This window comes from Vigna angularis, chromosome 10, assembly GCF_016808095.1.
Source record: "Vigna angularis cultivar LongXiaoDou No.4 chromosome 10, ASM1680809v1, whole genome shotgun sequence".
NCBI lineage: Eukaryota > Viridiplantae > Streptophyta > Magnoliopsida > Fabales > Fabaceae > Vigna > Vigna angularis.
Window position 1 is genome coordinate 27,062,394 of NC_068979.1, and position 26,755 is coordinate 27,089,148.

At 33.4% G+C, this 26,755-nt stretch overlaps 1 protein-coding gene across 1 annotated transcript in view; it reads left to right on the forward strand.

Moving 5' to 3' along the window:
• The first annotated feature begins 1,780 nt into the window (after window positions 1–1,780).
• The window catches only part of LOC108335759 (DNA gyrase subunit A, chloroplastic/mitochondrial), a 34,888-nt gene continuing 9,913 nt past the window's right edge, over window positions 1,781–26,755 (forward strand). Inside the window, exons 1-20 of the mRNA XM_017571896.2 lie at window positions 1,781–2,294; window positions 3,942–4,011; window positions 4,162–4,227; window positions 6,653–6,754; window positions 8,521–8,565; window positions 8,668–8,766; window positions 8,864–8,950; window positions 10,717–10,787; window positions 15,294–15,402; window positions 15,516–15,578; window positions 16,790–16,855; window positions 16,989–17,077; window positions 18,957–19,005; window positions 20,093–20,179; window positions 22,165–22,258; window positions 22,487–22,557; window positions 22,684–22,773; window positions 25,015–25,140; window positions 25,210–25,367; window positions 26,224–26,305. Of these exons, the coding sequence (XP_017427385.1) occupies window positions 1,885–2,294; window positions 3,942–4,011; window positions 4,162–4,227; window positions 6,653–6,754; window positions 8,521–8,565; window positions 8,668–8,766; window positions 8,864–8,950; window positions 10,717–10,787; window positions 15,294–15,402; window positions 15,516–15,578; window positions 16,790–16,855; window positions 16,989–17,077; window positions 18,957–19,005; window positions 20,093–20,179; window positions 22,165–22,258; window positions 22,487–22,557; window positions 22,684–22,773; window positions 25,015–25,140; window positions 25,210–25,367; window positions 26,224–26,305 (2,034 nt within the window). The 5' untranslated portion in view covers window positions 1,781–1,884. The remainder of the gene's footprint in view (window positions 2,295–3,941; window positions 4,012–4,161; window positions 4,228–6,652; window positions 6,755–8,520; window positions 8,566–8,667; window positions 8,767–8,863; window positions 8,951–10,716; window positions 10,788–15,293; window positions 15,403–15,515; window positions 15,579–16,789; window positions 16,856–16,988; window positions 17,078–18,956; window positions 19,006–20,092; window positions 20,180–22,164; window positions 22,259–22,486; window positions 22,558–22,683; window positions 22,774–25,014; window positions 25,141–25,209; window positions 25,368–26,223; window positions 26,306–26,755) is intronic.

Below are 26,755 nucleotides of genomic sequence, written 5' to 3' on the forward strand. Positions count from 1 at the left end.
TAATTACAATCAACCAATAAGTAACGAGATCATTATTAACTCATAGGTATCATTATTAGTTTAAGAGGAATGCAATTTCAATTAATCATATGTTGTAATTTTGATGGCTTAAGCTTTTATATAAGCAAAACCATTTTGATTAAATAGAGAAGAAGTTGAGTTTTATTCGAAAATCTTAGAGTTTATCTCTTTTATCTTAGTGAGAGTTATTCTCCCAAGTTCTTGAGTAATTTAAGATCCCCTTGGCTATATTAAAGGACTTTCTCATCCTTTGTGTCTTGCCTTCCGTGAAAAGAGTGATTTTTTTCTTCCACCTTCTAGACAATTTTTTTTATGATCATAACTTTGTATCAACTGGACCAAATTAAGTGGTTTTTTAGCCTAAATTGAGGTTTAAAACGAGAACTTTCACTTTATTTTTGAATCACCTCAATTGGAGTCTTACATCTCTAGATATTAATGTTTCCTAAATATTGTCTAAACCAAATGTTTGAGCCACTTTACGATCTACCTTCCCATTAATTTTCCAAATTTTCCTACAAAGTTTTAACCCTAAAGATGTTAAACCCTAAAGATGCTAACTTTTGGTTGCCATGATTTTCAGTTACAAAAATCCATTAAGTAGTGGGATCATTATGAAACAAACCATAACTAACTTTTGGTTGCCATGATTTCACATGTGGTGGCACAACGATTTCATGGCAGTTTGTGAAACAAACCATAATAATAACATTGTTAAAATCATGGAAAATTTTAGCATTATATGAGGTAAGTCATGAATGTGTTTGGTTAAGGTTTATTATTCAACATGTGTGACACACTTGTGGTCTATCATTGGGAAAATGGAATCAATAACCATATATGAAGTCAATAATGCTTTATTCAATTGAAAGGGTTATATAGAGATCCAAAAGTTTTGTTCATGTGAGAATTTGACAGATTTATTTACAAAGTCTTTGTCAAGGAGACCTTTTGAATTATTGGTTCACAAGATTAGACTCTGTCATCTTAGTGATGTGAATTTACATACGAAGGGGGAAATAAAATATATGATGAACAATTGAAGAATAAAGAATAATGTACTCTTTCCTTTACTATATTTTTATCCCAAAAGATTCTTCCTAATAAGGTTTTAATGAGACACATTTTCTAGTCAATATACACCTAAGAGGGAGTGCTATTAATAAACGGTGTCCATTGTTTTGCTACAATTACTTTTTATGAGGTTTAACTATTTTTGTTAACCTTTGAGTTGTATCCTTTAAAATATAACTACGACTTAAACTATTATATTACACAAACTTAAACTATATTTAATTGATTGTTATATCTAAAGATTGATACTTGATTGATCATATACTACATTTTATAGGAAAAACTATTATTTGCATAAGCTTGAAGTGACTAAACAACATATCACATATATAACACCAATGTACCATAATGATTTAATATATCAATGGTCCTAAATAAATTAAAACAAACACTTGTCAAACCAAGTCTTACTTTTAGAAAGTCAATCTGATCTCATTAGTTTAATATTCTTTTAGTATATAAAGAGTCTTTAAAAATTAAACATCTTATTAAAAGTATTTTAAAAATAAAACATAAATAATAAATAATAAATTTTCTATTCAATTTATTACAATAGAAAATAAAATTCATTCTATTAATTGATTACTAAATTTCATTAAAATTTACTAAAATAAGAAAATCAAATGACGTGAGAGCCAATAACTTGAAATATTTACTATCCAAAAACCGGGACTTTGGCGCAAAGTATGAGTGAGTAACAGTACACTCCTTTAGAACACTTCCTGTTATCGTTCAAAATCCTTAAAGCCCTACACACTCTCACTTTCAAATGGTTCAAACGGCAACCCTATGAAACCCTCCCCCCTCCATTTCCAGAACCCCAACCTTCTCCTCTGCCCTAACCCTTTCTATTCCATGGCATTCTCTTCCGCGTTCCGCTTCCTCCGCCTCTCTCCATCCTACCCTCGTCTCCTCTCCCCAGCCCACCCTCGTCTCCTCTCCCCATTCCAACATCGTCTAATATCCGCCCGCGCCTTGCGCCCTCCTGCGGCGGCGGCCAGGGCCGTTAGGCGCAGCGACGGGAATGACAGTGTGACGGCCATAACGGATAGCGGTAACGGTAGTGAGGGAAGGGTCGTGCCCACGGAACTTCACAAGGAGGCCACGGAAGCTTACATGTCGTATGCGATGTCGGTGCTTCTCGGTCGGGCGTTGCCGGATGTTCGCGACGGCTTGAAGCCCGTGCACCGAAGGATTCTGTTAGTTCTCTGTTTTAAGTTTTTATTTTTTGCATTTTTTTTAATGTTTTCATTGTCTTCATCGAAGGGTTGTGGTTTAGGGTCTGTTTTGACCAAGAAGAAAAAAAGAGAGGAAATTAGCTTCTCACCAAGTTAAAATTTTGTTCTTAAAAAGCTTATGTAGCTTCTCCAAATTTTATTTTTATTTTGTGCATGTAAACTAATTTTAGTTCGAGAAATTATTTTTTCATATCTTTCTCTTCTAGTAGTCCTTATATCGTCCGTAATTTGAAATTAGTTCATTTGATGTTTTACTTGTTCGTTTTTTCTCTTCTTTTATGAATTAAGGGGGAAAATTCAAAATTTATTTGGTTTTGGGTTTCGGTGGTTTTCTTTTGAAGCGTCTGTAGTTTACTAGTCGAGGGTTACTGGAGAATTTGAAATTTGTTCATTTAATGTTTTGCTTGTTTGATTTTTCTCTTAATTTATAAAATAAAGCGGGAATTTCAAAATTTATTTATTTTTGGCTTTGAGTCTTTTAGTTGAAGCGTGTTTGTGGGTTGATAGTCGAAAGATACTGAATAATTTGAAATTAGTTCATTTGAGGTTTTTCTTGTTTAATTTATTATATTCAAACTAGCTCGTATAAAAGTAAAAATATAGATATTTTTCAATAAATTGATATGTGTCCATCGGTCAAGTGTCTGATTTGGCTAGAGGTAATAACTTAAACGCTCCTGCTAACAAAAAATAAATTTTTAACGGGACATGTTTCCGTCGGGGTCGGAAACATGTTTGACTGACATTGGTGATACTTCGTACTTCAGAATTTTACGAGTTTTCTTTTACTCTTTAAACTTCCAAATTTTCTTTCCCTCACCTTATGTATGAGAACATTGCTGTAACTGGTTATTTTAATAACAATGGATGAAAAAACAGAAGTAATTTAGTTTTTTTTTTGTGGGGGAAGAGACAGACTTATAATGCATTTCTGCCTGTATTCCTCGTGTCTCTGGTGGATTGTGTTTGGAATTCGGTATTAAATTTGTCACTTGCATTAGTCTGTCACTGTTTGACTTTTGCCATTTGGGAGCTTATTATGCTTTTACCATGAGTAATTCTATTGTGTGAATTATTGGTTCACAATATTAATGCAGTTCAAAATTTTAATACTTATTGAAACAGGTCTTTGTCATTTGTAGTGAATTTTCTCAATCATAACATCTTTGTGCTTTTCCTTCATGAATTGTATTTGTATTAAATGTTGCATTGATTCACGTTTAGTTTAAGCCCATCATCACTTCTTTTCATTATGTGAAGTTTTTGAGATGGTCACTTATAGTTTAAAGTGTAGCGTTAACAAAGTATAGGTTGTATTCCAAATTGTCTAATTGTACTCTTCTGTCTTCACTAGCCACTTTTAATATTAATTTTCTGAATTATGCCAGTTAAATGGGAATAAGAAATAAAAATTCTAATTATGCTTATCTGAACACAATTTATTGAATCGAGTGAAATCTAGGAAATGTAATCCTAAGTAATTAAGGCTGATCTTGAATACACATATTTGGGAATGTGAATCATTCCACTATTCTAATATTGAGTTGTTGCATTTTGACAATTGTAGTTGAGATTTGATTTCAATATAATCTACTATTTTGAATTCAGATTTGCAATGCACGAGCTTGGTCTCTCATCCAAAAAACCGTTCAAGAAGTGTGCGAGAGTTGTTGGAGAGGTGACTATGTAGCCCTTGATGTTAAATTCTTAATGTTGTTGAATGATTTAATATGTTTGTCTTGAAGCAGTTTCGGACTACTCATCAAATTATTATCCATTGCTATTTTCTTTTTGTTTGTTGTGGTGCTATATGATGCTGTTATTGTAGGTATTGGGAAAATTCCACCCTCATGGAGACACTGCTGTATATGATTCCTTGGTTCGAATGGCCCAGGTATACATTTGCCTTTCACTTTCCATGTTATTTGAGCTTCATACTTAATATATTGTTGCGTATGGCCTAGTTGTGTAGAAAAAACATTTCAATAATTAAGTATGTTATAGTCGATTATTGTTATAATCATTAATTTGAGCATTTTTTTGTTTGTTAAAAAATAAAAAAGGTGATTTTAATATAAATTGTTAAATCTAAAGTGTTGAGATTGTTTAAAAGTGTTGAGAATTGGAGAAACCAAGAAGGCATATGATGAATTCCATATGTTATGTTAAGACCACTAAGGAGCTATTTGATTTCTATGGAAGGAAACAATTGCAAAATTTTCAGTTACCATATTTTTGGCTAATAACATAAATATAGAATTAATCTAATTAATCCTAATCTCATGAATTGATTCTTATATCAGTTACTATATGTATAATATAGGATTCTACAAGATTATAAACAAAAAGAACTTCATTTTTATGTAAAATTATAGTAAAGGGCATGCATTATGGAGTTATTTGTAAAACTTAGTTTTGTACTTAAAAAATACATTTTGAAGATACAATGAGAAAACAAAAGATAAAGAGAAATACTGGGAACATACTCTCTCACATTCTCTTTTGAACACATCCTATACTAATGGCCGAAATTTATTGGAAAGCATTTAATTTTTACCATTTAACAACTCTCCTAATTTTGTAGTTTCCAATATTTTCTTAGGAATAGTGAAGTGTGTGTTAGAGAGAGTGTATTGCCAGCACTTTGCATGTGATAAAAAACCCTGTTCTACAGAATTTTTTTTTTTTAATAGTATAATTTTTTTGGTACACATTATATTGATAATTTTTCCTAACATCAGATTTTTTAAAAGTTATTCTGCAAAATCAGTTTCTTCCCCTGAAATAGGTGCATATGAACATGCTAATATATTCTGGGCCGTTGAATGTTTTCTGTGGTATCAGTTAAGGTGTTCGATGACTGATAACTTATGGTAATTAAGTATTTTTCCCTTTGAAAAGTTCTCTATAGAAAGTTGCAAAAAAAGAAAATATTTTCCCATTATTGGCAATACCTGTTTCTTTAAAAACTTACTATTTTATTTGGATGAAATTTGTTTTTAACCCATGTAAATTTGATAAAAAATGGTTTATTCCTCCTTTTTTCTTTATTTATGGTCCGTGTAAATTTTAGTTTTTTTTTTTCTGAAAATCTTCTTTGTTATCACTAGATGGTGATGTGACCATGGTAGTAAGTAGTGCATGATACACTATTTATATCTCACAATATGATATGAGTTGCAACCCCAATGATTTAATACTTTGGAAAACTTGTTTGTGCTCCCAAATTGGTGTAAAAAGACTCAATATGGTCTCTTATGTGAAATTGATGTTAACATTGTTTGAAAGTGTCACATGCCAAATTCTAGGTTTGCTACTTGTCAAAATCTGAGTAATTTTCTACCTTGGAACCTCTTTGATTTTGACATGTGGAACCTTCCAAGTAGGTGATCCAAATTTCTACACGTGATTGACCCATATGACATGAAGCACTTCCAAACGACATCAACGTTAATCTAAGTGACGGGGTCACATTGAGTCTTTTCTACAAAAGTTGGTACTCAATTGAGTCTTTTAAAAAGTAGGTACTCAATTGAATACGAAAAATATTGGGATCAAAATGAATTAAAGACCTAAACATAAGGATCAAATTACTAATTAAATCTTATTTATCATTGCTCTGGAGTGTGAGATGGATTAGACCCTATGGTTTGGGTTTTTCTTGTATGATTACGACCTTAACCTTTTTGAGATTGTAGTTAATTTTTATCGAAGTTATTGTTGTTAAATGTTGGTTCCATGGAGGAATGGCATTGCAAATTTTTGCCCAATTTAGACAATTTGTTAAGGGGTCCACTATGGCAGATGCCATAAGCTGCAATGGCTTGTTTGGGTGGCAGATATTTGGCCCTCTGCCATTATTGATAACAGTTGATTACATTTCCATTGCATCAGATGCTCAATTGAAGACTTGATAGCTATTTACTAAAATATGTCTCTAAAATGTTTGTTTTGGTGCAATAGTTTAATTATTATAAATAAGCTCTATATTCTTGTTATTTTAGTTTTCTTTGATATTGTTCAATAAGGAAGTAATTTTCCTGAGACTGTCATGGTATTTTAGCATTACAAGCTTTCTTGATCAGCCTACCTATCTGTATATGTGTTTCCACTAAATTGGAAATGATGAAGTTCCTTTCACCTAAAGTGCTATTTTACATTTCTCCCTTTTGAAGGAACCATTGACATTATTATTTTATGTAGTTTATTTTGGGATATAATGGGCAGTTGTTAATTTGAAGTGTTGTATTCCATTTTAAAGTCTTTGTTTACTCTCTTTTCCTGTTGTCATAATGTATATGCTTTTCAATTTCTTTCAGGATTTTTCCTTACGCAGTCCTTTGATCCAAGGTCATGGAAATTTTGGGTCAATTGATGCTGATCCGCCTGCTGCCATGCGTTATACAGAGTGCAGACTGGACGTAGGTTTTAACATCTGATTTATTATTTTTAATCTAAACTGTCCAATTAGATCACTCTTGCTTTTATATCAGAAAGTGTCCATGCAATGTATATGTTTATATTTTTACTAAAAATTTGATGTCATTTTGGGTTCATACAAAGAGGAGGAATCGTTTGTTTCAGAAAAAGATGAATGATTTAGTTTATGTGATGGATAACTTGAAGTTGAAATGTAGATAAATTCGAAAAATTGTTACTCTTCCATTTGGTGACATTGAATTAGATGATCAATGGATAACTGAAGAGGCAAATGATGTTGTTGAGATTGAGCAAGCTGAAGGTGAAAATGATGGTGAAAATGTTCACCTAGATGGAGCAACAACATATCTTGTTCTAGATGCTCTTGATCTTGATAACATAACATTTGGGAACATTACAACACTTTCATGAGGGGAAGAGTTGGATGAAGATGATGACGTAGATGATGAGGCCATTATTAGAGGATTAGAGGATTATACATAGACATTTTTGACATTTCAATTTTTGGTTTACAATATTTTTATAAACTTATTTATTTGAAGTTATATAATTTTGTGGACTTATTTGAATTAGGATGTTATTTATATAATTTTTTTTTTCTTGTGAAGTAAACTCTTCTATGTCAACTCTTGTGAAGTAAACTCTTCTATGATATCATTAGTTATTTTGACTCTGTTACATCAATGAGCTTTATAGCTACTCTTAGAGTGCTGAGAGAAAAGTATATAGTTTTATAGCTTCATACTAGAAATCTGGCTTGTAAAGTGGGGTTGTTATCCATTTATATTCTCTTTTAAGACATTATCTCTAGCAGATATAAGATTTGGATTCTTCTCGGTGTACTACTCGTGTCAAGCATTATTCGGTGTGGTATATGGATAATAATATGGCAGGTGCCATTGTTAATGAATATATGATAACATTTGATACCATGTTACAGTTCATACAGGAAAAGGAGAAGATAATTTCTTAGAGTATCATTAATTATTTTGAATCTTTTACATCAATGAGCTTTACAGCTACTCTTAGATAGCTGAGAGAAAAGTATAAAGCTTTGTAGCTTTATATCCGAAATTTGGTTTTTAATATACTCTTCTTTTAGGCTTTATCTCTAGCAGACGGGAGATTTGGATTCTTCCCATCACACGACTCATGTCAAGCATTATTTGGTATCGTATATGGGTAATAACATGGCAGGTGACCAGTGTTATTGAATCTAGGATAACATCTATACCATGTTACAGTTCCTAAGAGAAAAGAAGAAATTTTTTAGATAAAAGTTTGAAATCATTATTTTTTTTGAATCTGTTACATCAGTGAGCTTTATAGCTACTCTTGAAAGCAGTTAGTGACAGCTGTCTATTGGTAGCTGTCACAGCTGTCTTCCAACTACCCACTCTAGCAACTAAGTGACAGCAGCCATAAGTAACTCCTTGCTACCCACACTAAGGACAAATGGAAGCTATTTACAATAATATATCACTTAGAAGCACCTTGTGTTCAACAAAACCCAATAACATGTACTCATCGTTGGAACGTTTCTATGGGGGCCGTTTTAAGTGCTCTGTGAATACTGATTTAGTTATTAATTAAATTTGGGGTTAAGATATCAGTATGATGTTTGATTTGATCTAAGCATGTTTTTTTTTTCTTTTTTTCGTTCTGTTCTTCCTTGTTTGTTGAATTGATTTGACAAATTGAAAGATATTTTGATGGATGTTACTTTGTTTTTGTTCTGAATTTTCAGGATCTGACTGAAGCATTGCTGTTGGCAGATCTAGAGCAAGATACAGTTTGTCACTGCTGTTCTTTGCACTGTGATTTCTGTTTTTTCTTAATTAATTTAACATCCCTAATTGAAGTGCATTTTATGTTCTTATATTCCTGATTGCAGGTTGATTTTGTTCCAAATTTTGATAATTCCCAAAAAGAACCATCACTTCTACCCGCTCGTCTTCCAACTTTATTGTTGAATGGTTCTTCTGGCATTGCGGTGATTTTGGGTTTTCTTTCAAATACCTGAAACATGTGTTTTCTTGACAAATCACACATCTACTCATGTGGATTTGTCCATCTTTTATGTTCATCAGGTTGGCATGGCAACTAATATTCCTCCTCATAATCTTGCGGAAGTTGTAGATGTCCTGCGTGTGTTGATTCATAATCCAGAAGCTACTGTGAGTGCTAACTCTCTCTCTCTCTCAAATGGAATCTCTTAAGACAGGAAATACAAAGGTTGTTCAACAGAACAATGAGTTCAGTTCTGTTAGAAGTGGACTTTAAGCCTAACTCAACCCCACAAAATTGGCTTGTAGGGTTGCATCCACTTATAAACTATGAATTGACCTTATCTCTAGTCGATGTGGGACTTCCAACACACCCCCTTCACGCCGAGATATATACATCTCGAGCGTGGGACTAGACATTTTTAATGGGTGGTCCGATAGCGGGTGGAACAATATGTCCAACAAACAACAAATATCGCTAGGATAGGCTCTAACCATGGCTCTGATACCATGTTAGAAGTGAACTTTAAACCTAATTCAACCCTACAAAACCGGCTTGTAGAGTGAGGTTTGCACTCACTTATAAACTATGAATTGGCCTTATCTCTAGTCAATGTGGGACTTCCAACAAGTTCCAAGGGATTGATAATTTAAGAACAGACGTGTGACTGACTCTAAACTGTTTATTACGCAACCCAAATATTATGTGAGTTATCCTCTGAATTTGCAGCAGCCATTACTATTAATCTTCTCTGGTACTGCTGTCCAGACAAGAGTTATCAATCCCTGAACGAGCTTTGGTTTTGCAAATAAATTTACCAACGATAAACTGTGAGGGGGCTAGGAAATATCTAGGAGCATAGTTTTTCCAAAATACTCCAAAAATAATAAATCATTTTCACTGCGTCCAACCAAATCTGGCATTGTTGAAGGGGAGAAAATGTAAAGGGGGATTTTAGCTCCCTCATTTCCCTTCCCTTCTAATGCATTATTTGTTATAGGTTAAGGTTATTCACTATTCGTGGGTTCTGCAGGGATTGATGAGATTTTTGAGAATTGTGTGTATTTAATTTTGGGTGATTTGTGATGAGTTGTAAGGAAAATTTTGAAAGAGAAAATGGAGCATGAAGTGAGGAGTAAGTGATAGATATTACCCTTGTATCTAATGTTCTATTTTTAATATAATTCTATTTGTTGTATTTTTCTTTAATTTTTTATACTTATTACTGACTATTAATACATTATCTTTTTCGAATATATAATATTTTGTAAGATATTCTTTTTTATTTTTCTTTCCTCAACTAAGTTTTTTAACCAGAAAATGTTTATATTTTTAAAAATAAACCCAATGACAATTTTGACATTATACTAAAAAAACCCTGCAAACCTTCATTAATTGAATCAAATGAATCACCCATATCAAGAAACTTTCTCTCAAATGTACTACTATCTTTGCATCAAAGGTATTTTTGCCTTTGTTTTTTTCTTACACTGAAGTTGTCATTGTCAGTCAAATCTTTTACAATGTTCATAAATTTTTTCCCTGAAATTGGTTTGAAACATGCATGCGAAAGTTAGTGGAACTCAATTTTCTTTTGTAAGTCAACTTTTTTGTGTAAGCTGTTACGAGATTTCAGTATCATTTGTGAGTACATCAGTGCAAGACAAAATTGACACTTGAGAGAGCAGAAATAGCACAGGACTTTTGAGGGGCCTTGTATCTCTCCCTCCAATTCCTCACTTGAATATTCCGTCTTCATATACTTTGTCCATAATATCCTCCTGGGATTCTAATACAATACACAGATGCAGTTCAAAGTTAATAAGTACTAATTTTCTCAAAACAGTGGAGGAATTTCTGTGTTTTTTGATTTTAATATTCAACTCCCTTCCTCCTTGTTTAATGTCAAACCTGGATTGATTTTGGTGTGCTGTAGTTGCAAGAATTGCTTGAATACATGCCTGGACCTGATTTTCCAACAGGAGGGCTGATTATGGGAAATCTTGGGTAAGTGTAACTATTTCACTATTCTTATTTATATTTTTTTTCCATTGTTCACTGGCCATTTTACACCATGTGTATACTACTGAAAACATTGACGATGACAGTTTAGTTTTGAATTGTTTACTCATTTAGAAAAGCTACCAACAAACTTTCTTATCGGCTGAAAGTTTGTTGGAAATCACAAGAGATGCGGATCCCACCCCATACTTATTGAATCTCACTCATGATTTTATAGTTTTATATATATTTTAGCCAATAGTAGAGTGTATGATATATTTTGTTGCTAGCTTTCCTCTTTACTTTTTTGTGACAACATCAATCATCATGGGGTGTGTTCTGGTAATGGTATATGGATTGTTGATATAATTCATAAACATTTATCTGCTCCTTCATTGCATGGACTTTTTAAATTAAGAATTGTTGATTACGTAGTAGAATGAGAAATTTAGGATAATAAAAATGATGCCACTTTGAATTTGAATCTTTATAACCCGTATTACCATGCTTTTAATCATTCTTTTTGGCTTCAAACATTTATAACCACTTGATATATCATTAGTTAGTTTTATCAGTTTTTCCTATGATCATGGTTATCAAACTTGCGAGTTATCTCGTTAACTCAGACGAGTTTACATTCTTAGACAAAGCTTCTGAGTTAACTTGAAAGAAAACATGTTTTCCAACTAAAATCAGTAGAATTGTGTGTGGAATCGTTAGAATCGTGTGAAATCATGAGTTAGCAACATTTTTGCGAGCTTGAAAGGGGGATAAAATGAGCAAAACAGGGTCATTTTTAGGGGGAAACATGACCTGATTAGGGCTTTGATGTTAAGACCCTTCGTTTTTTTTGAGCTGCTGCATCGCTGTCTCTGGCCATCACATTACATCGTGTCGTTGTCCGTTCACCCTCTCCCCCTTGCGTCTCTCTCTGTGGCCATCGCACTCCGCTTTGCGGATCATCTCGCCGTCGTCCTTTGTTGCATCACTGTATGTGACTTTCACGCTTGTCGTCGGCCACCATCTCGCTGTCACAGCTGGTTGCGATTCCTTCTTTGGTCGCTCAGTCTAAATTTCGCTCCTGTGTGTGCACTGTTTGTTTGTGTAAGCAAATTTTTTTTGCTGTTTGTTGGCCCTTTTACACGTGTTTTGTTTTGTTTTTTTCTTTAAATTTTTTGGACGGTTTTTAATTTGTAAGCTGCTTTGCACTTTGTAGTGAAAACATAGACCATTTTTTTCTGGAAATGCATCAGACTAGTTGATACTAATCCAAGTGCATTCTCATGTGTTAAAAGTAGAAGTAAAAATGGTCTGAGAAACCGATTAGATATTGGATGGAAACACATGTTAGATATTAGGGGCAATGGTAGAAAAGTTAAATGTAATTATTGCTCAGATTGTGAGAGGAGACATATTTAGATTTAAACATGATCTTGTTGGAATGAGGGAGGATTCTGAACTTTGTGCTTTTGTTTGGGAAGAAGTGAAAAATTTGATGATAAAAATAGTTGTAGAAGCTAGGATGCTTCGTTAAAGAGAAAAAAGTTAAATATCATTGATGAAGACCATGAAGAGAGTGAGTGTGTTGAAGGAGGACATAAGGTCTTTAGTTTTAAAAAGTTGCCACTACAAGTAAGAATATAAAATAATTTGAAAATTCTTGAATTTCATTTTGGTAGAAGACTTTTTGGAATGGTAGATGCAAAGGAATGCATGAAAGCATTAAATCCTAGTGAATGGTGAGAGATGTTTGGGGATGGAACTCTAGAGTTGAAGAGATTTGCTATTCAAATTCTAAGATTGACCTGTAGTTCTTCGGGATATGAGTGTAATTGGAGCTCATTTGAATTGGTATTTTAAATGGTTTATAACTTATAATTTTCTTTATTAGGTTTATATTTTTATTGAAATTTGATATTTAATTTTAGGTTCATACACTTGAGATTTCTAGAGGGCTTAATTGATCCCTCTCATAATCTTTTATTTATAAGAATAAATTGATACAAGAGTAATCTTAGACACAATATAATCATGATAAATAGGTTAACTCTTAACACAATATAATCATGATAAATAGGGTAACCTTGACACAATATAATGATGATAAAATAGGATAAATATCCTAACACTCCCCCTCAAGCTGGAGCATACAAATTGTATGTACCAAGCTTGGAATAAATAAACTCAATCCAACAAAATCAACTTGTCTAAAATGTCGAGACAATAGACGTGGTAACTTTGGCTTCGAACAAGATACACATATGCTTCAGACCATCGAGAGAATGTCTATAAACCAAATTGAACTCACAATCCAGCATAGCCAAAGAAACTCTTCTTGAAATATAGGACTCGTCTTCAAGAGTGTGCAGCAAACCGATGATAATGGTCAACAGATAACAAATGTGCAAAAACACATATTGACAAACAACTCACATCAGCTTATGGAGAATAATATTGGCCATCAGTGGACAACCAGAGAACTTCAACTAACACCACGAAACTTCAACAAGGATGACTTCGATAAATGAGATTTCCATTAAAAGTGGATGACAACCAACAATGGTAGACAACGACAAACTGTAGGGACTAAAATACCATCACTGACTGATGAGGCCTGTAGTGGCGGAAAGCGACAAAACTACAGGAACTGCCATCACTGACTGATGAGGTGATGTGTGCCTACAATGGTTGAAAGGACAAAACTGCAGGGACTGACATCACTGACTGATGGGACATGCAGTGGCTGAAAACATATTGCAGTGGCTGAAAACATATTGCAGTGGCTGGAAACGTACTCCCCTCACGATAAACGACGAAAATGACGACGTGTCGATGACAAATCGTGAAGGTGGAACGGGCTCATTTATTCATCAAAGGATCCAAAAACAGATCTGACAAGGGACTGATGAAATTGTTTGACTAAGATTCTGAATCTTGATAGAAATAGACTCCCCTCATGCCATGAGGAACCTTCAACCTATGACTTTGGTGTTGAAATTCTTTGGTGTTAACCAACTAATAGCACTGACTCTCCTTGGAGACTTGTAAATAAATGACACAAGCCATCAGGAACATTACAACTGCTACAATATGCAAAGCTAAACACATATTATGAAAGAGGCTAAGGAACAATGCTGAAACAAAGAATATTTTTTTCTTTTGGTCCAGCCAGACGAACGACAGTGACGTGGTATGATTCTGACATTGGGAAGGTGACTTGTGACAAACACGTGCCGGAAGATGATCGGAGAAAAGTTGTTCATGACAGTGCGTGTGGAGGAGAATGAGGCAGCAACTACCAAGGATGAGTCACGCTCCTTGAGGCGACAAAACCCCTAACTTTGTCGAAGAAAACGTGACGGTAGCGGCAGACGTATGACAGATGTGGCGCACGTGGCGACGCTTGGATGAGAACTAGCCCTCGACACAAGCAAGGTTGACCATCGCTCAAGGAGGCGATCCAGATCCATTGGTCGCCAGACTAAACTATGGCGGTGGCGAGCATTAGCGGACAACGTCAAAGTGACAGGAAATAGAGGTTGATGGTGACAAACTTATGTGGACAGCTCCTCACAGTGGAAAAATAGTGCCAACGATAATGGCACCAGACAGGGACAAACGACAAGCGGCAAACTGTGCTAGACAGCGACAAATAGTGCCGGACAATTGCGGACAACAATTAGGGTTTGGAGACTAGATAGAAACCAAAACAGGACTGCTCATTGAGGTATTTAAGAAAAGATGAAATTTTTAATATAATCATAATAAATAGGTAATCCTAGACACAATATAATCATGATAAATAGGGTAATCCTAGACACAATATAATCATGATAAATAGGGTAACTCTTAACATAATATAATCATGATAAAAAGGGTAACCTTGACACAATATAATGATGATAAAATAGGATAAATATCCTAACACATACAAAGAGAAGAAATTGTTTGCATAAGAAAAAGATGAATGATTTAGTTTATGTGATGCATAACTTGAAGTTGAAAAGTTGACAAATTCGAAAAACGGTTGCTCTTCCATTTCATGACATTGAATTAGATGATGAATGAATACCTGGAGAGGCAAATGATGTTGTTGAGATTGAGCAAGGTGATGGTGAAAATGTTCACTTAGATGGATCAACAACAGATCTAGCTCTAGATGCTCTTGATCTTGATAACATAACTTTTGATGCTAATGAAGATGCACAACTTTCATGAGGGGAAGAGTTGGATGGAGATGATGTTGCCATTAGAGGATTTTACATTTTTTTGAACTTATTTATTTTGTTATATAATTTGTGGACTTATTTCTATTAGGATGTTATTCGTATAATTTTTTTTATGTAAAGTAAACTCTTACAAGTTTACTAGGCCTCATGAGTTTATGTAAACTTTCAAGTTTGTCGATATTGGTTTTGATACATTTTTTTTTCTTCTCTTTTACTTTGTATTCCTTTTTGCATTTGTTTTACTATGTGATTTTTGGTTTGATATATTCTCTTTATTCATAAGGATCTTAGAGGCATATCGTACTGGTCGAGGACGTGTTGTTATCAGAGGGAAAACTGATATTGAATTACTTGATTCTAAGACTAAACGGACTGCAATAATCATAAAAGAGGTGACGTTCTAGATTATACAAGATTATACTAGATTTGACATTAGAAGATTTGTTATATTTGCTTTGTTTTCTGTGGAAGATTGAATACTGATTTTATTTTATGATTGGAGTAGATTCCTTACCAGACCAACAAAGCAAGTTTAGTTGAGAAGATTGCTGAACTTGTAGAAAATAAGGTATTACCGTGTTGCAGAAAAAGATTTTCTCAAAATACTGTAATGTCAATACACTTTTATCTTCTTGAAGTTGCATGCTTGTATACTTTTGTGATAGTGAATGATATATTGAGAGGTGGAGGAGTGGTGATTATGGGGTGTTTGGAAACTTCTTTAGGAGTAGACATTTGGATGGTGTTAGGTTAGTTTTTTAATTTAAAAGTTTTGAAAATTTTATGGTCCTTATGAACAATATCTCCTCTGTTTTTTTCATTGTCTCATTCTCCCTTAAGATCTATAGTGGTGGTTATTGGATACTATGACATTTCTGAGTAGCATTAATGATTCTAGTGTTGAAGAAGCATAGTATTTTTTTGAATTTAAATAAATATGAAAACAGGTTATATAAAAACTGTTTTAAACAGTTTAAATAATCTGATGTTTGCTCTTTCATTTATTGAAATAAGGATCACATACGAAACTTTTCCCTAAAAGAGGGACCAAAATGTGGTGAAATTTTTTGAGGGACTAAAAGTGAACATTTTCCTATTTGTAAGGACTAGAAATAGAGTCAACCCATTTGAAAAATTGTATTTTATTGATTCTATTGAGAAAAAGTGAAAGAATTTTTTTGAATGTATTTTCCACCCACAATCCTGTGAATTATATGCAAGTATGTTACAAGTATTGTGAATGTCATAATTTACATCAGAAGAGTGTAGGGTGTCACAACTTCCCAAGATGCATTGAACTCATCAGACTAAATATCTAGTCCATTTGGTGAAATAGATATTTAAGAAACTCTTATCTCCCAGTATCATTGTATTTTTTACAATTTCTTTGATGTCTGCTGCTATACTATCATTTGGAGTTTTTAATGAAGTTATGGTTTTATTTTCTTATGTAATATGTTTGAAAAGTGATTCTGTTGGTGATAATGACTTACCTGTGGGAACAGGATTTGGTTGGTTGAATATTATAAGGTTTTACGTTGAATCATTCTTGTGTATACACACACACACACAATTGGACAAGCAGATAGCTTGTAAGTTGTTTCTCATTTGTGAATTATATGCAAGCATATGTTACTTTGAGCTCAGGTTTGATTTTTGGTTTTATGTTTCCACTTATGAAGTATTTTTTTTTATTCCAAGTTATTCTTTTGTTTAACTTGCATACTGCATCTATTATGCGTATTTTGTAATCTAATTTTGTTTTTTATTATTTAACAGAGTCTAGACGGTATAAGTGATATTCGGGATGAGAGTGACCGATCTGGAATGCGAATAGTCATTGAGGTATTATACATAAATATGGCTCTACTCCTGTTATCTTACTGAATAGGCACATACATAAACAGAGAAAAATAAGAAAAGGAGAAGAGACTGTTGGGTGGGTGGGTTGATATAACAAATCTCTGTCACTGTGCAGCTGAAGCGGGGATCGGATCCATCGATTGTTCTGAATAATCTTTATCGCTTAACATCTCTGCAATCTACGTTTAGCTGTAATATGGTGGGGTAAGTTGTTTGTGGTTTACACTATTACACATGTTTTTAGATGGTGAATATACTGTTCTGAAATGCTCTGGTCAATGATACTCGTTGTGGTGACACTTATGATGCTTTGACGGATCTCTATAAGATTTGTATTGGGATAGATAAATATATTTTACAAATATTTTGGTCTTGGATCTCCTTGGAGGCCTGTGAATCTTACTGGTACATAACTTGTTTAATTTTTGGTTTGGATATTTGTTGGTCGAAATTTGTTACAGGTCAAAGAGAGAGAAGTAATATAATTTTTTTGAAGATTATGTAATTGAGAAGAGTTACATTGTGACAGAAAACAGTATTTATGCAAAGGGAAACCTAAATAGCTTGTAACTGATCAAGCAACTAACTACTAAAGCTTAACAAGAAGGAACTTAAACTAGCTTGGGACAGCTATCAATTTGACAGCTATACCTCCTCTCTCCGAGCTCAAGCTGGGGTAATCAGTTGAAGCAGCATGCCTGTGAACTTTCACTGAAAATGCAGGAACTGTATTCAAGATAAGGGCTTGGTTTTCTGCAATGATCACATCATGACTTTTCCTCTGTGATCTTGCCAAGTATTTTGCGTAATCTTCCTCTTTGATTCTTCCCTTCTAACCTTAGTAATGGAAAATACACATAAATATGGTAAATTTAAGATATTTTTATATATCGTGACTAACAATATCTAACATTATCTCACAATATCTAAGACTAAATTTTTATATTTTTATAAGACAATCTATACTTACATGACAGTATCACTTTTTTGAAAGTGTCAATACACAATTGATAAGCGCCCCACTCAGTGGAGTATTTAAGCGCTTGGTTCTTCCTGTTCAATATCTAGCTTTTGAGAGTGAGTTTCTCGAGTGCTTATGATTTGGTAATTGAGCTGGTTGTCAGTTTTTTGAAAAGAAATAATGATGAAGGATTCTGACTGGAGGAGAGTTTTGACCTGCAAGAGAGTTGAGTGAAGTGTTATAGAGTGAAAGCCACCGAGACACCAACTCTTAGTGTGTGATTGGAAATTGGGTATTATGTGGTGCCTATGTTCGACATGGAGTTGTATGGAATGCTTGTTGGAGTGTGTAAGTGTTTGGTTCTCCCTCAATAGCTAGCTTGCTTTTGAGGGTGGGTTATCGAAATATAAAACTTTATATTTGTGTGAAAACATTGATCTAAAATTAGAGAGGGTGTGAGTGTCATTTATCTAGATTTCATAGGATGTGAATGCAATTTTTCCCAATAGATATTTCGTTTGCATTCTTGCAAATATTTAAAAACTCCGTTTTATTATTATATGATTTAGTCAAGGATTGAAGGTTGTGCAACTAATTAAATTTAGTATCGTCTGTTATAATTATTTCTATTCATCTTGCTAAAAAAAGAGGGATGCATGTTAAGAGACTCGCCAACATAAAAAACATGAAATGTGGGCATAGCAGCCAGCAGTTTGTCAAGGGATGCAGGAGGGGAGAAGTGGAAAAATAGTTATAGAAAGAGAAGAATGTAAGGGAGGAGAGAATGAGTGAGTTGGAAACACTTTGTGGAACAGAAAATTGATAAAGTAACCTTGGACCATACATTTGATATTTCTGTTAATACTTCATAATATTTTTTTAATGATGTTGGTATCTCATTGTTGGAGCATAGGGCACTCTAATATTCATTAACATCAATATTAGCAAAGACATATTTGCCAAATGCATATGGTTGGTTCTTGTTCTATAATCTGAATTCAATCAATTTTTGGTCATCTTATTGTTTTGTTCTTTCTTATGTTGCTTCTCTAATTTATTTTTTACTCTTTAGAAGCTACATGTCTTAATTTGAATGTTATTTATTGACTGATTTCTTTGAAGCATTCTAAATGGACAACCTAAACAAATGGGGCTGAAGGAATTACTCCAGGTAAGTCCTTACTTGCCCAAGAACTCTATGGTGTTCTCTTCATCTCTTGAAATGTTTTTTTGAAAGACGTTCTTGATTTTTATCAAGCATAATATTGGTTTTCTTGTTAAGAACTTGTTGATATTCTTCAATAAATTTCTTGTCCCTACGAAAAACAATCCTTTATCCATGTACTGATTCAGAACAACTAATACGCCTTTATTTTTTAAATAAAAATAGATTCATTGTTACTACATTATTATTAAATCCACAAACGGATTATGAAGTTTTTAAATTGAATTTCATCCTTTTCCTTTTATTATTATTAATGTCCCTTTTTGAACCCATAATATTTTTTTAATTGAATATAATATCAATGTTTTATTTCTCTCGGAACTGCATGAAATGTGATTCTAACAAGAATCACAGCGTGATTTGTGGGTGAAACCAAATTCTGGTCTTACTCCGAACTGGATCCCTTGCAACAACATAAGTTCTTCTATCAAAGCAAGGGCTGCCTCTACTAAGCTCTAATGACTTTATTTTGCATTTTGAACCTGTAGTATCTTTTTAATTGAATACAATTTCAATTTTAAAAATTAGTATATTCATAATTCATGTCTTTTTGTCAATTTCTGTCTATATAAAACTCTAGTCTTGATTTTCTACACCAATAGGATCTAAGAAGATGTGTGGAGTAAAATATGTTTGAAAGGTTTAGCATAGTTATTCTAGCCGGACTGGACTGCCCAGTCTAACTTGTCATATTGGGAAATGTGTGATGACTGATCTGTTAACTAACAAAACCTGGAGGATTTGAGAACTGGTATGAATAGGTGAAACTTGCACATAACTGCCCAAAACTAATTTGAACTAGCGTTTATATTTTTTATTTTTTCAATTTTTGAAATTATTTTGAAATAATTTATAACTAAATAAAAAAACATATGTAATGAAAATTACAAAATAGGTGTAGATTATTTATTATTTAAAAACTATCAATTTTCTCGTTTTTATAATGTTTAAATTTAATTATTGTTGTGATCTTGTAAAATGATATTTTATTATAGATATTAGGGATATAAATTAGCTTTACTCTACCTTTCAGGCATTCTTAGAATTCAGATGCTCTGTTGTTGAGAGACGTGCATTGTTTAAGTTATCACAAGCACGAGGGAGAAGACATATTGTTGAGGTACGTTACAGATACAACAAGATATGTCTGTATATGCCTCTTTTAACATTTGCATTGAATGTACATTCATACATGTCCCAATGGTAGAGGTTGTATTATAAATTATTTGTGGTTTAGTTACTGTCAATGCAATAGCTGTGGAAACTAGTTCAAGAAAAAATTGTATTTAATCCCCCTGATGAAGCATGTTTTGTTTCTTATATTAGTTATGCTGATAGTGGTTACTGTAGTTAATAACAGGTCTACTTTATCACGACAAAGTGGAAGTGTCTAAGCTTGATTTTCATGAAAGTGTTTCATTGCATACTCAACATTGTTAAAGTACTTGCCATCTATGCTATATGGTTATGTTCCTGCTTAAGCTATTGGAGCTGATAGAAACGCTCAAGACTAATCTCTCTCTTTAATTTTGATGTCTTCTCTCTCTAAGAAAAGCTCCCTCTCTTATCTCAGAATACCCTTATATTTGTAGGTGTCGACCTCCGTTAATTTTTCACCACTTAGGCTGTTATGCAGCCCATTAACCATTATAATAACTGTCTCCTGTGATTTGCGGTGCCGACATAGGGAGTGGTGTAAACTGATGAATGTGGGTAATGGCAAGACAACCAACTGCTATCGTCCTAGTTGAACCAGGGATCCATAGCCCATCAACCGATGCTTATTAAACTGTCTATGACCGGTACATATCCTGTATCTTATTGACCTATATCTCATATACAGTCCACAGCCCGGCAGGCTCCAGCTTGCTATGACAAGCAAAGAGCTGAGGGGTAGTGGTCGCCCCATATCCGATATACAATATTTAATGCCCCTATTTAGGTTACAAGCTAGCATTACCTAGCTCGGGCATTTAATCATTAAGACGGAACATATTTGATTGTTTTGCTCGAATCTTGTTTCGAAATCAAACTGTTCTAGCTAGATCTGAAATGATACTTAGGCCAGAAACATTCGTTGTATTTATATCCTTTAGTGATAATGTAGAAGTTTATTTATAGAGGTAGAAGCAATTATTGTCCACTCTCCACTCTATTGATTAGGAGTTGTGGGGTGATGGAAATGTCATTAGGGTTTATTGTTCTAAGGGGATCCAAATCTCATATCAACTTTTTGTACTAGTCTAAAGACATAGATTCGTTATCTCGACGGGGCAGTTTATATCCTTGATTGTTAATTTTTTTTCACTGGGTTTATTATTCCATTGTTTGCACATGTGCAAAGCAACTGTTATGAAATGTGAACCCAACTATTGTTTTTTACCGAAGGATATTTAAATGTACACTTGTGTACTGAAACTTAAAGTCTAATTTTAATTAGGAGATTGCAAAAAAAAAGTGGTAAAGTTAGTTACACAGAAGGAGAGAATATATCTTGTTCAGTTGTTTTTAATTTGTTATAGGTGCAAGGCCCTTACCTGCTTCTATTTCTATTAACTAACACTAATAGTGCCATATCCCTTGTTTATAGAAACATCAAATTGTTCTTAAAATTTGAATAAAAGAAACAAAGAAAAATAGTGTGCTTGAGGCATAGACAATCACATTTCTCGTCCACTGGTATTTTCTTTTTGGGACTCTAACTAATTTAGGAATTCTGTAACTAACTTAGGAATTATGTAACTTGTTCAGTTATTGATAGCTATATCTATTGTAGTCAGCTTCCGAATTGTTGTTATACTCCTATATTAGGAGCACCTTTGTAAAGGTGACTTTTGTAATTTCTCTCACCGAATGAAATTGTGTTTTTTGTCGTGTCTAGAGTGTATATATTAAGTGTATTTAGATTCTTTATAAATAGAGTATGCAATTCAGTGGTTTTTGCTGTATATTTTAGCCGAAATAAACCCCTTTGTTACAAGAGATGCTATGGAAACAAATTGGATTTTGGAAAATTGTATGCTCTAGGATTGAATGAAATGATGAGACTAATTAGTGTAATTTAGTTTCTTTTTTGGATCTAATCTTATGTTTGCACGAATTCAGGGTATTCTTATTGGGTTTGATAATCTGGATGAGGTGATTCGCATAATTCGTGAAGCGTCGAGTAACTCAGCTGCAACTGTTGGTTTGCGCAATGGTAAACTCTTTTTTAAATTTAATTTTTTGATTTTTTGTGATTATATTTCCTGGCATTATATGAAGAAGAGGATGCTTCTGATTTCCCATAGTTTGATACCCAGTTGGAAACTTTTCATTTTGAATCCCTATCTTCTGAACATTGTTATTAAAATGAAATCCATGTAATCATTGCTTGAAATTTGGTATCTTCAACCATTTAACGTGAGTAAGGAATATCCCTTTGCAGCATTTGGTCTCTCTGAGAAACAAGCTGAAGCTGTTTTGGACATAAGTCTAAGAAGATTGACCCTTCGTGAGGTTCTTATACTGAGTCCTATAACTACACTTGAATAACTCTTATGTTTCCTTAACAATATTTCTATAAATAATTAAATACATATTTGATGACAGCATATGTAGTATTATAAGCTTTGTATGGTGCAGAGTGGAAACTTTTTTGCTGAAAGTAAATCTTTGATGGAACAAATTTCAAAGTTAGAGGAACTGTTATCCAGCAGGAAAAATATATTGGAGGTATAGTTTCAGTTTAAATCTGTTTCACTTGCTGTTAGTGTACACCGTTAATAGTTGATTTGTATCTAATAGTTAGGGGTTAACTATACTATGGTAAATGGTCAACTATAGTCAATAATTGACCATATTGTAACTCTACATCTTGTAAGTTGGTATTGTGAGGTTGTTTTCATTGAACTTGCTTCCGCTTCATCTTGTTCGGCTTCATCTTGTTCGATGCTTCTTCAACCATTGGTTCGCCGCTTTGTCCTTCCTTTGTGATTTCAATAGGCACCTTCTTCTTCAACCACCCTTTGTCGTTTCGTATCGTAATCATTCTTTTTCTGTCAGCGGTTTGGTGCAATCAATGCGTTCAGTGACATTTTTTCGCTTTTGCTTTCATGCATCGTGTTTGGTTTGTTGCAGTGGGTGCGTTCAGTCACACTTCTTTCGCAATTGTTTTTGAGCTTTGTTTTCGCTCCTATCTTTGCGTTCGGTGGTGCAGTCCTCGTGTTTAGTGTAGTAGTTGTGTTCATGTTCGGTTCTCTCGTTATGTGTTTTCGTTTCACACTATATACTTCTTCTTTGATTGTTCGCCCTTCCTCTTCTAGTTTCCTTCATCGTACTGCTGCAGTTATGACTTCCAATTCTAGTTTGTTGAATTTTCCAACCTTGCTGAAAAGTTATATGATACCATTTATCTTCAGTGGCAGCAGTACGTGGAACCAATATTCAAGTCTCACAATTGCAACGTTTTGTGGTAAATCCGATTATTCCTTCTAAATATCTCACTGCACATTATAGAACACTTGATATTGTCGATCTTGAATGCAAAGCTTGAGAAGTTCAAGATCATACTTTACTTGTTTGGTTCAATCAACTCACTCAAAGTCTGTTCTGTGCTTGGTGCAACTCACTCTTATGAAGTTTGGGACATAATTCATGAATATTTTGGTCTACAAACCAAATCTTATGCACAGCAATTGCACTTTGGAATGCGTGTTGTAGAAATGAAGTCTAAAACCATGGAAGAGTATCTTCTTAAAATTAAAGTTGATGTTGATGAACTTGCTGGTTTAGAAATGCCAGTTCGCAATGAGGATTGTGTGAACGTTCTTCAGTTATTGTAGGCAAGAAACATTGTTCATCCATCGCTGAAATTGAAGCTCTTCTTTGTGGACATGAAACTTGTCTTCCTCACTATGCTCGAGAATCGTGAAGTGTACTTTGACCTTCAATCAATTACACACTCAATCCTTTCGGTAGAGGTGTAGTGATTCTAGATGTGCACTTGGAACATCCTTTCACTGTGGTTAAGGATGACAACGGATTGGGTCGGGTACAGATAGTGTCTACCTGCTACCCGACCCACAAAAGAAAACCGTACCCACTACTCATCCCGCTACACGTTGGATGCTTGCATAAAAAAATCCACGGATTTTTTCAACCCGCCGATACCTGTTTTCTACGCGTGAATATTTTTATAAAAATTATTTTATGAAGTTTTAAATGAGATTCAAAATAAATTGCAGAAAAAACACCAAATAATATTTAAAACATACATCTGAGTAGAAGTTTATGACAAGTAAATAAAACTTAAAACATAAATTGAAATTAATAGTACCTAAAACATATATCCAAATACAAGTAATTTAAAAAATAATTCTTCTAAAAATGACACTCTAAGATCTATGTTTGCTGTCCAATATACCAACAAATGACATAGTGACATTATTAATAAAATTACATTAAAATATTAAAAAGAAAACTACTACCATCATCATTAATTATCTCTTCTAGTATTGTATTAAGCTTCATGTTATCCACTTTCAATTTTGAAGAACTTGAAAAAGGAAAATAAATTCATTTGTCATACCCAACCATTCATTTGAATGAATATAAATATGTTATTTGAAGTGTTCATTTAATTACCTTCTGTGTCGTTCCACAACCAATCTTGAACACACATCAATGTCTCTAAAGCGTCTGGGTGTAATCTACTGTGATGTGGAGTAAGAAATCGACCACTAATACTAAGAGAAGATTAAGAAGCAATGATTGAGATAGGAATGACTAGAAAATCTCTTGCAATTTTTTGTAAGATTGAATATTTTAACCCATTAGTCTTCCATCAAACTAAAATGTCAAATTCTTAAAGTTTATATGCATAGATAGGTTTTTTGTGCATTATTAGAGATTTTTTGATACTAATATTTTTCATTTTTGGGGCTGACCTGTGTGACCTCAATCTCATATTTTTAGCTTATAGAAGAAGAAGCAATTGAACTCAAGAATAAGTTTGCCAATCCAAGACGTTCTATGTTGGAGGACACTGATAATGGTCAACTTGAGGACATTGATGTTATTCCAAATGAAGATATGTTATTGGTATGTCACTTTTCTTCAATTAATAGGTATTGTTTGGACTCTTTTAATTTTATTTTCTTTTACTTTCAGGCACTTAGTGAAAAAGGTTATCTGAAACGGATGAAGCCAAGCACTTTTAACCTACAAAATCGTGGAACAGTTGGAAAATCTGTAGGAAAACTACGAGTGAATGATTCAATGTCTGATTTTATTGTTTGTCGTGCACATGATCATGTCCTATATTTCAGGTTATTTTTTATAATCTTGAATGAAGTAGTGTCTGCCTATTTAAAAAATCCAAATATGCAATAAAATTGTAATTTACGTAACAAATACTTACAAATTATGTTTAAATTAATGATTAGAATATAGTAATTTAATATGTTAAAGCTGCAATTCACTCAATTCTTCCAATTGGAGGCATTAATTAGCCAAGTAAGACTTATAAAGTAATCACATAATTAAGTTTGCTGTGAAAATATCTTTTAAAACATTAAAATATTAAAAAAATTCAAATTTGATAGGCTCACAGACCAGCCAGTTGGTCCACTTTTTAGCAGGGCCTGAACAGGCTTGAATGACATATTTTTCCATGCTTCGAAATTTAGTGTGGCGTGTTTAATGGTAGGAATATGAAAAAGACTGTTGAATAAATCTCCTCTAATTGTTTAGTTTCAATAGATTTGTACGCCTAGAACTCAGTCAACCATGTACGGAAACTCTAATCCTTGACATATTGCTGGAATACATGTTTCATTTCATTGTTAAACCATCTGCAATGAGGTTTGCTGTCACAGTACACTTTTGAAATCTTCATTAATGGGTGAAATCCAATTTTGATCCATCAAAATGCACTTGATCCATTCTGTATTAGTGGGGCTTTCAGCATGGAATTTCTTCAACATTAGTATTGGACTTGGAGAGAGTGTCAAAGCATGTTTTGATATTTGTTAGCATTAATTAAAAAAAATGCATAGACATTATTTCTCATCATGATGTGTATAGAACGTGTAGTTAGTTTTAATTTGGTGTTCACCTTTTTCTAGAGGATATTGCAGCTGATATAGTTAATTTGAATATGACATGGCTTGTGAAAATTTTCAGTGATAAGGGAACAGTATACTCAGCTCGTGCATACAAAATTCCTGAATGTAGCCGAACTGCTGCTGGCACTCCTCTTGTTCATGTATATCTATCTGTCCTTTCTCTTTCTCTACTCATTCTTATACTTGCTAGATAAATGGGAATAGAGATTATATGAATGAGCTGTCTTCACTTAATCACTTAATATAATTGTTGAAAGGATTGGTGACATAGAGACAGGTAGTACCACTCTGGTACTGTGTCGAGAGGTGAAATACAATAATAGAGAAGAACTCTGTTGGGTACACCATGAATATTCTTATTTATAATGGAGAAGAAATACAATAATAAGGAACAAAAATCAATATCTAATAATAGAAAATATTTGGCAAGATATTTCCCTATTAAATCATATCATGACAATGTATTAAAGTCATATCTCTAGCATAAAATCGTATCTCTAACAGTTTTCACATATAGTCTTGAAAAATGTATTCGAACATTAAAAGAAAGTATTCCAATGAATTACTAATTACAATTTATTTTTCATCTA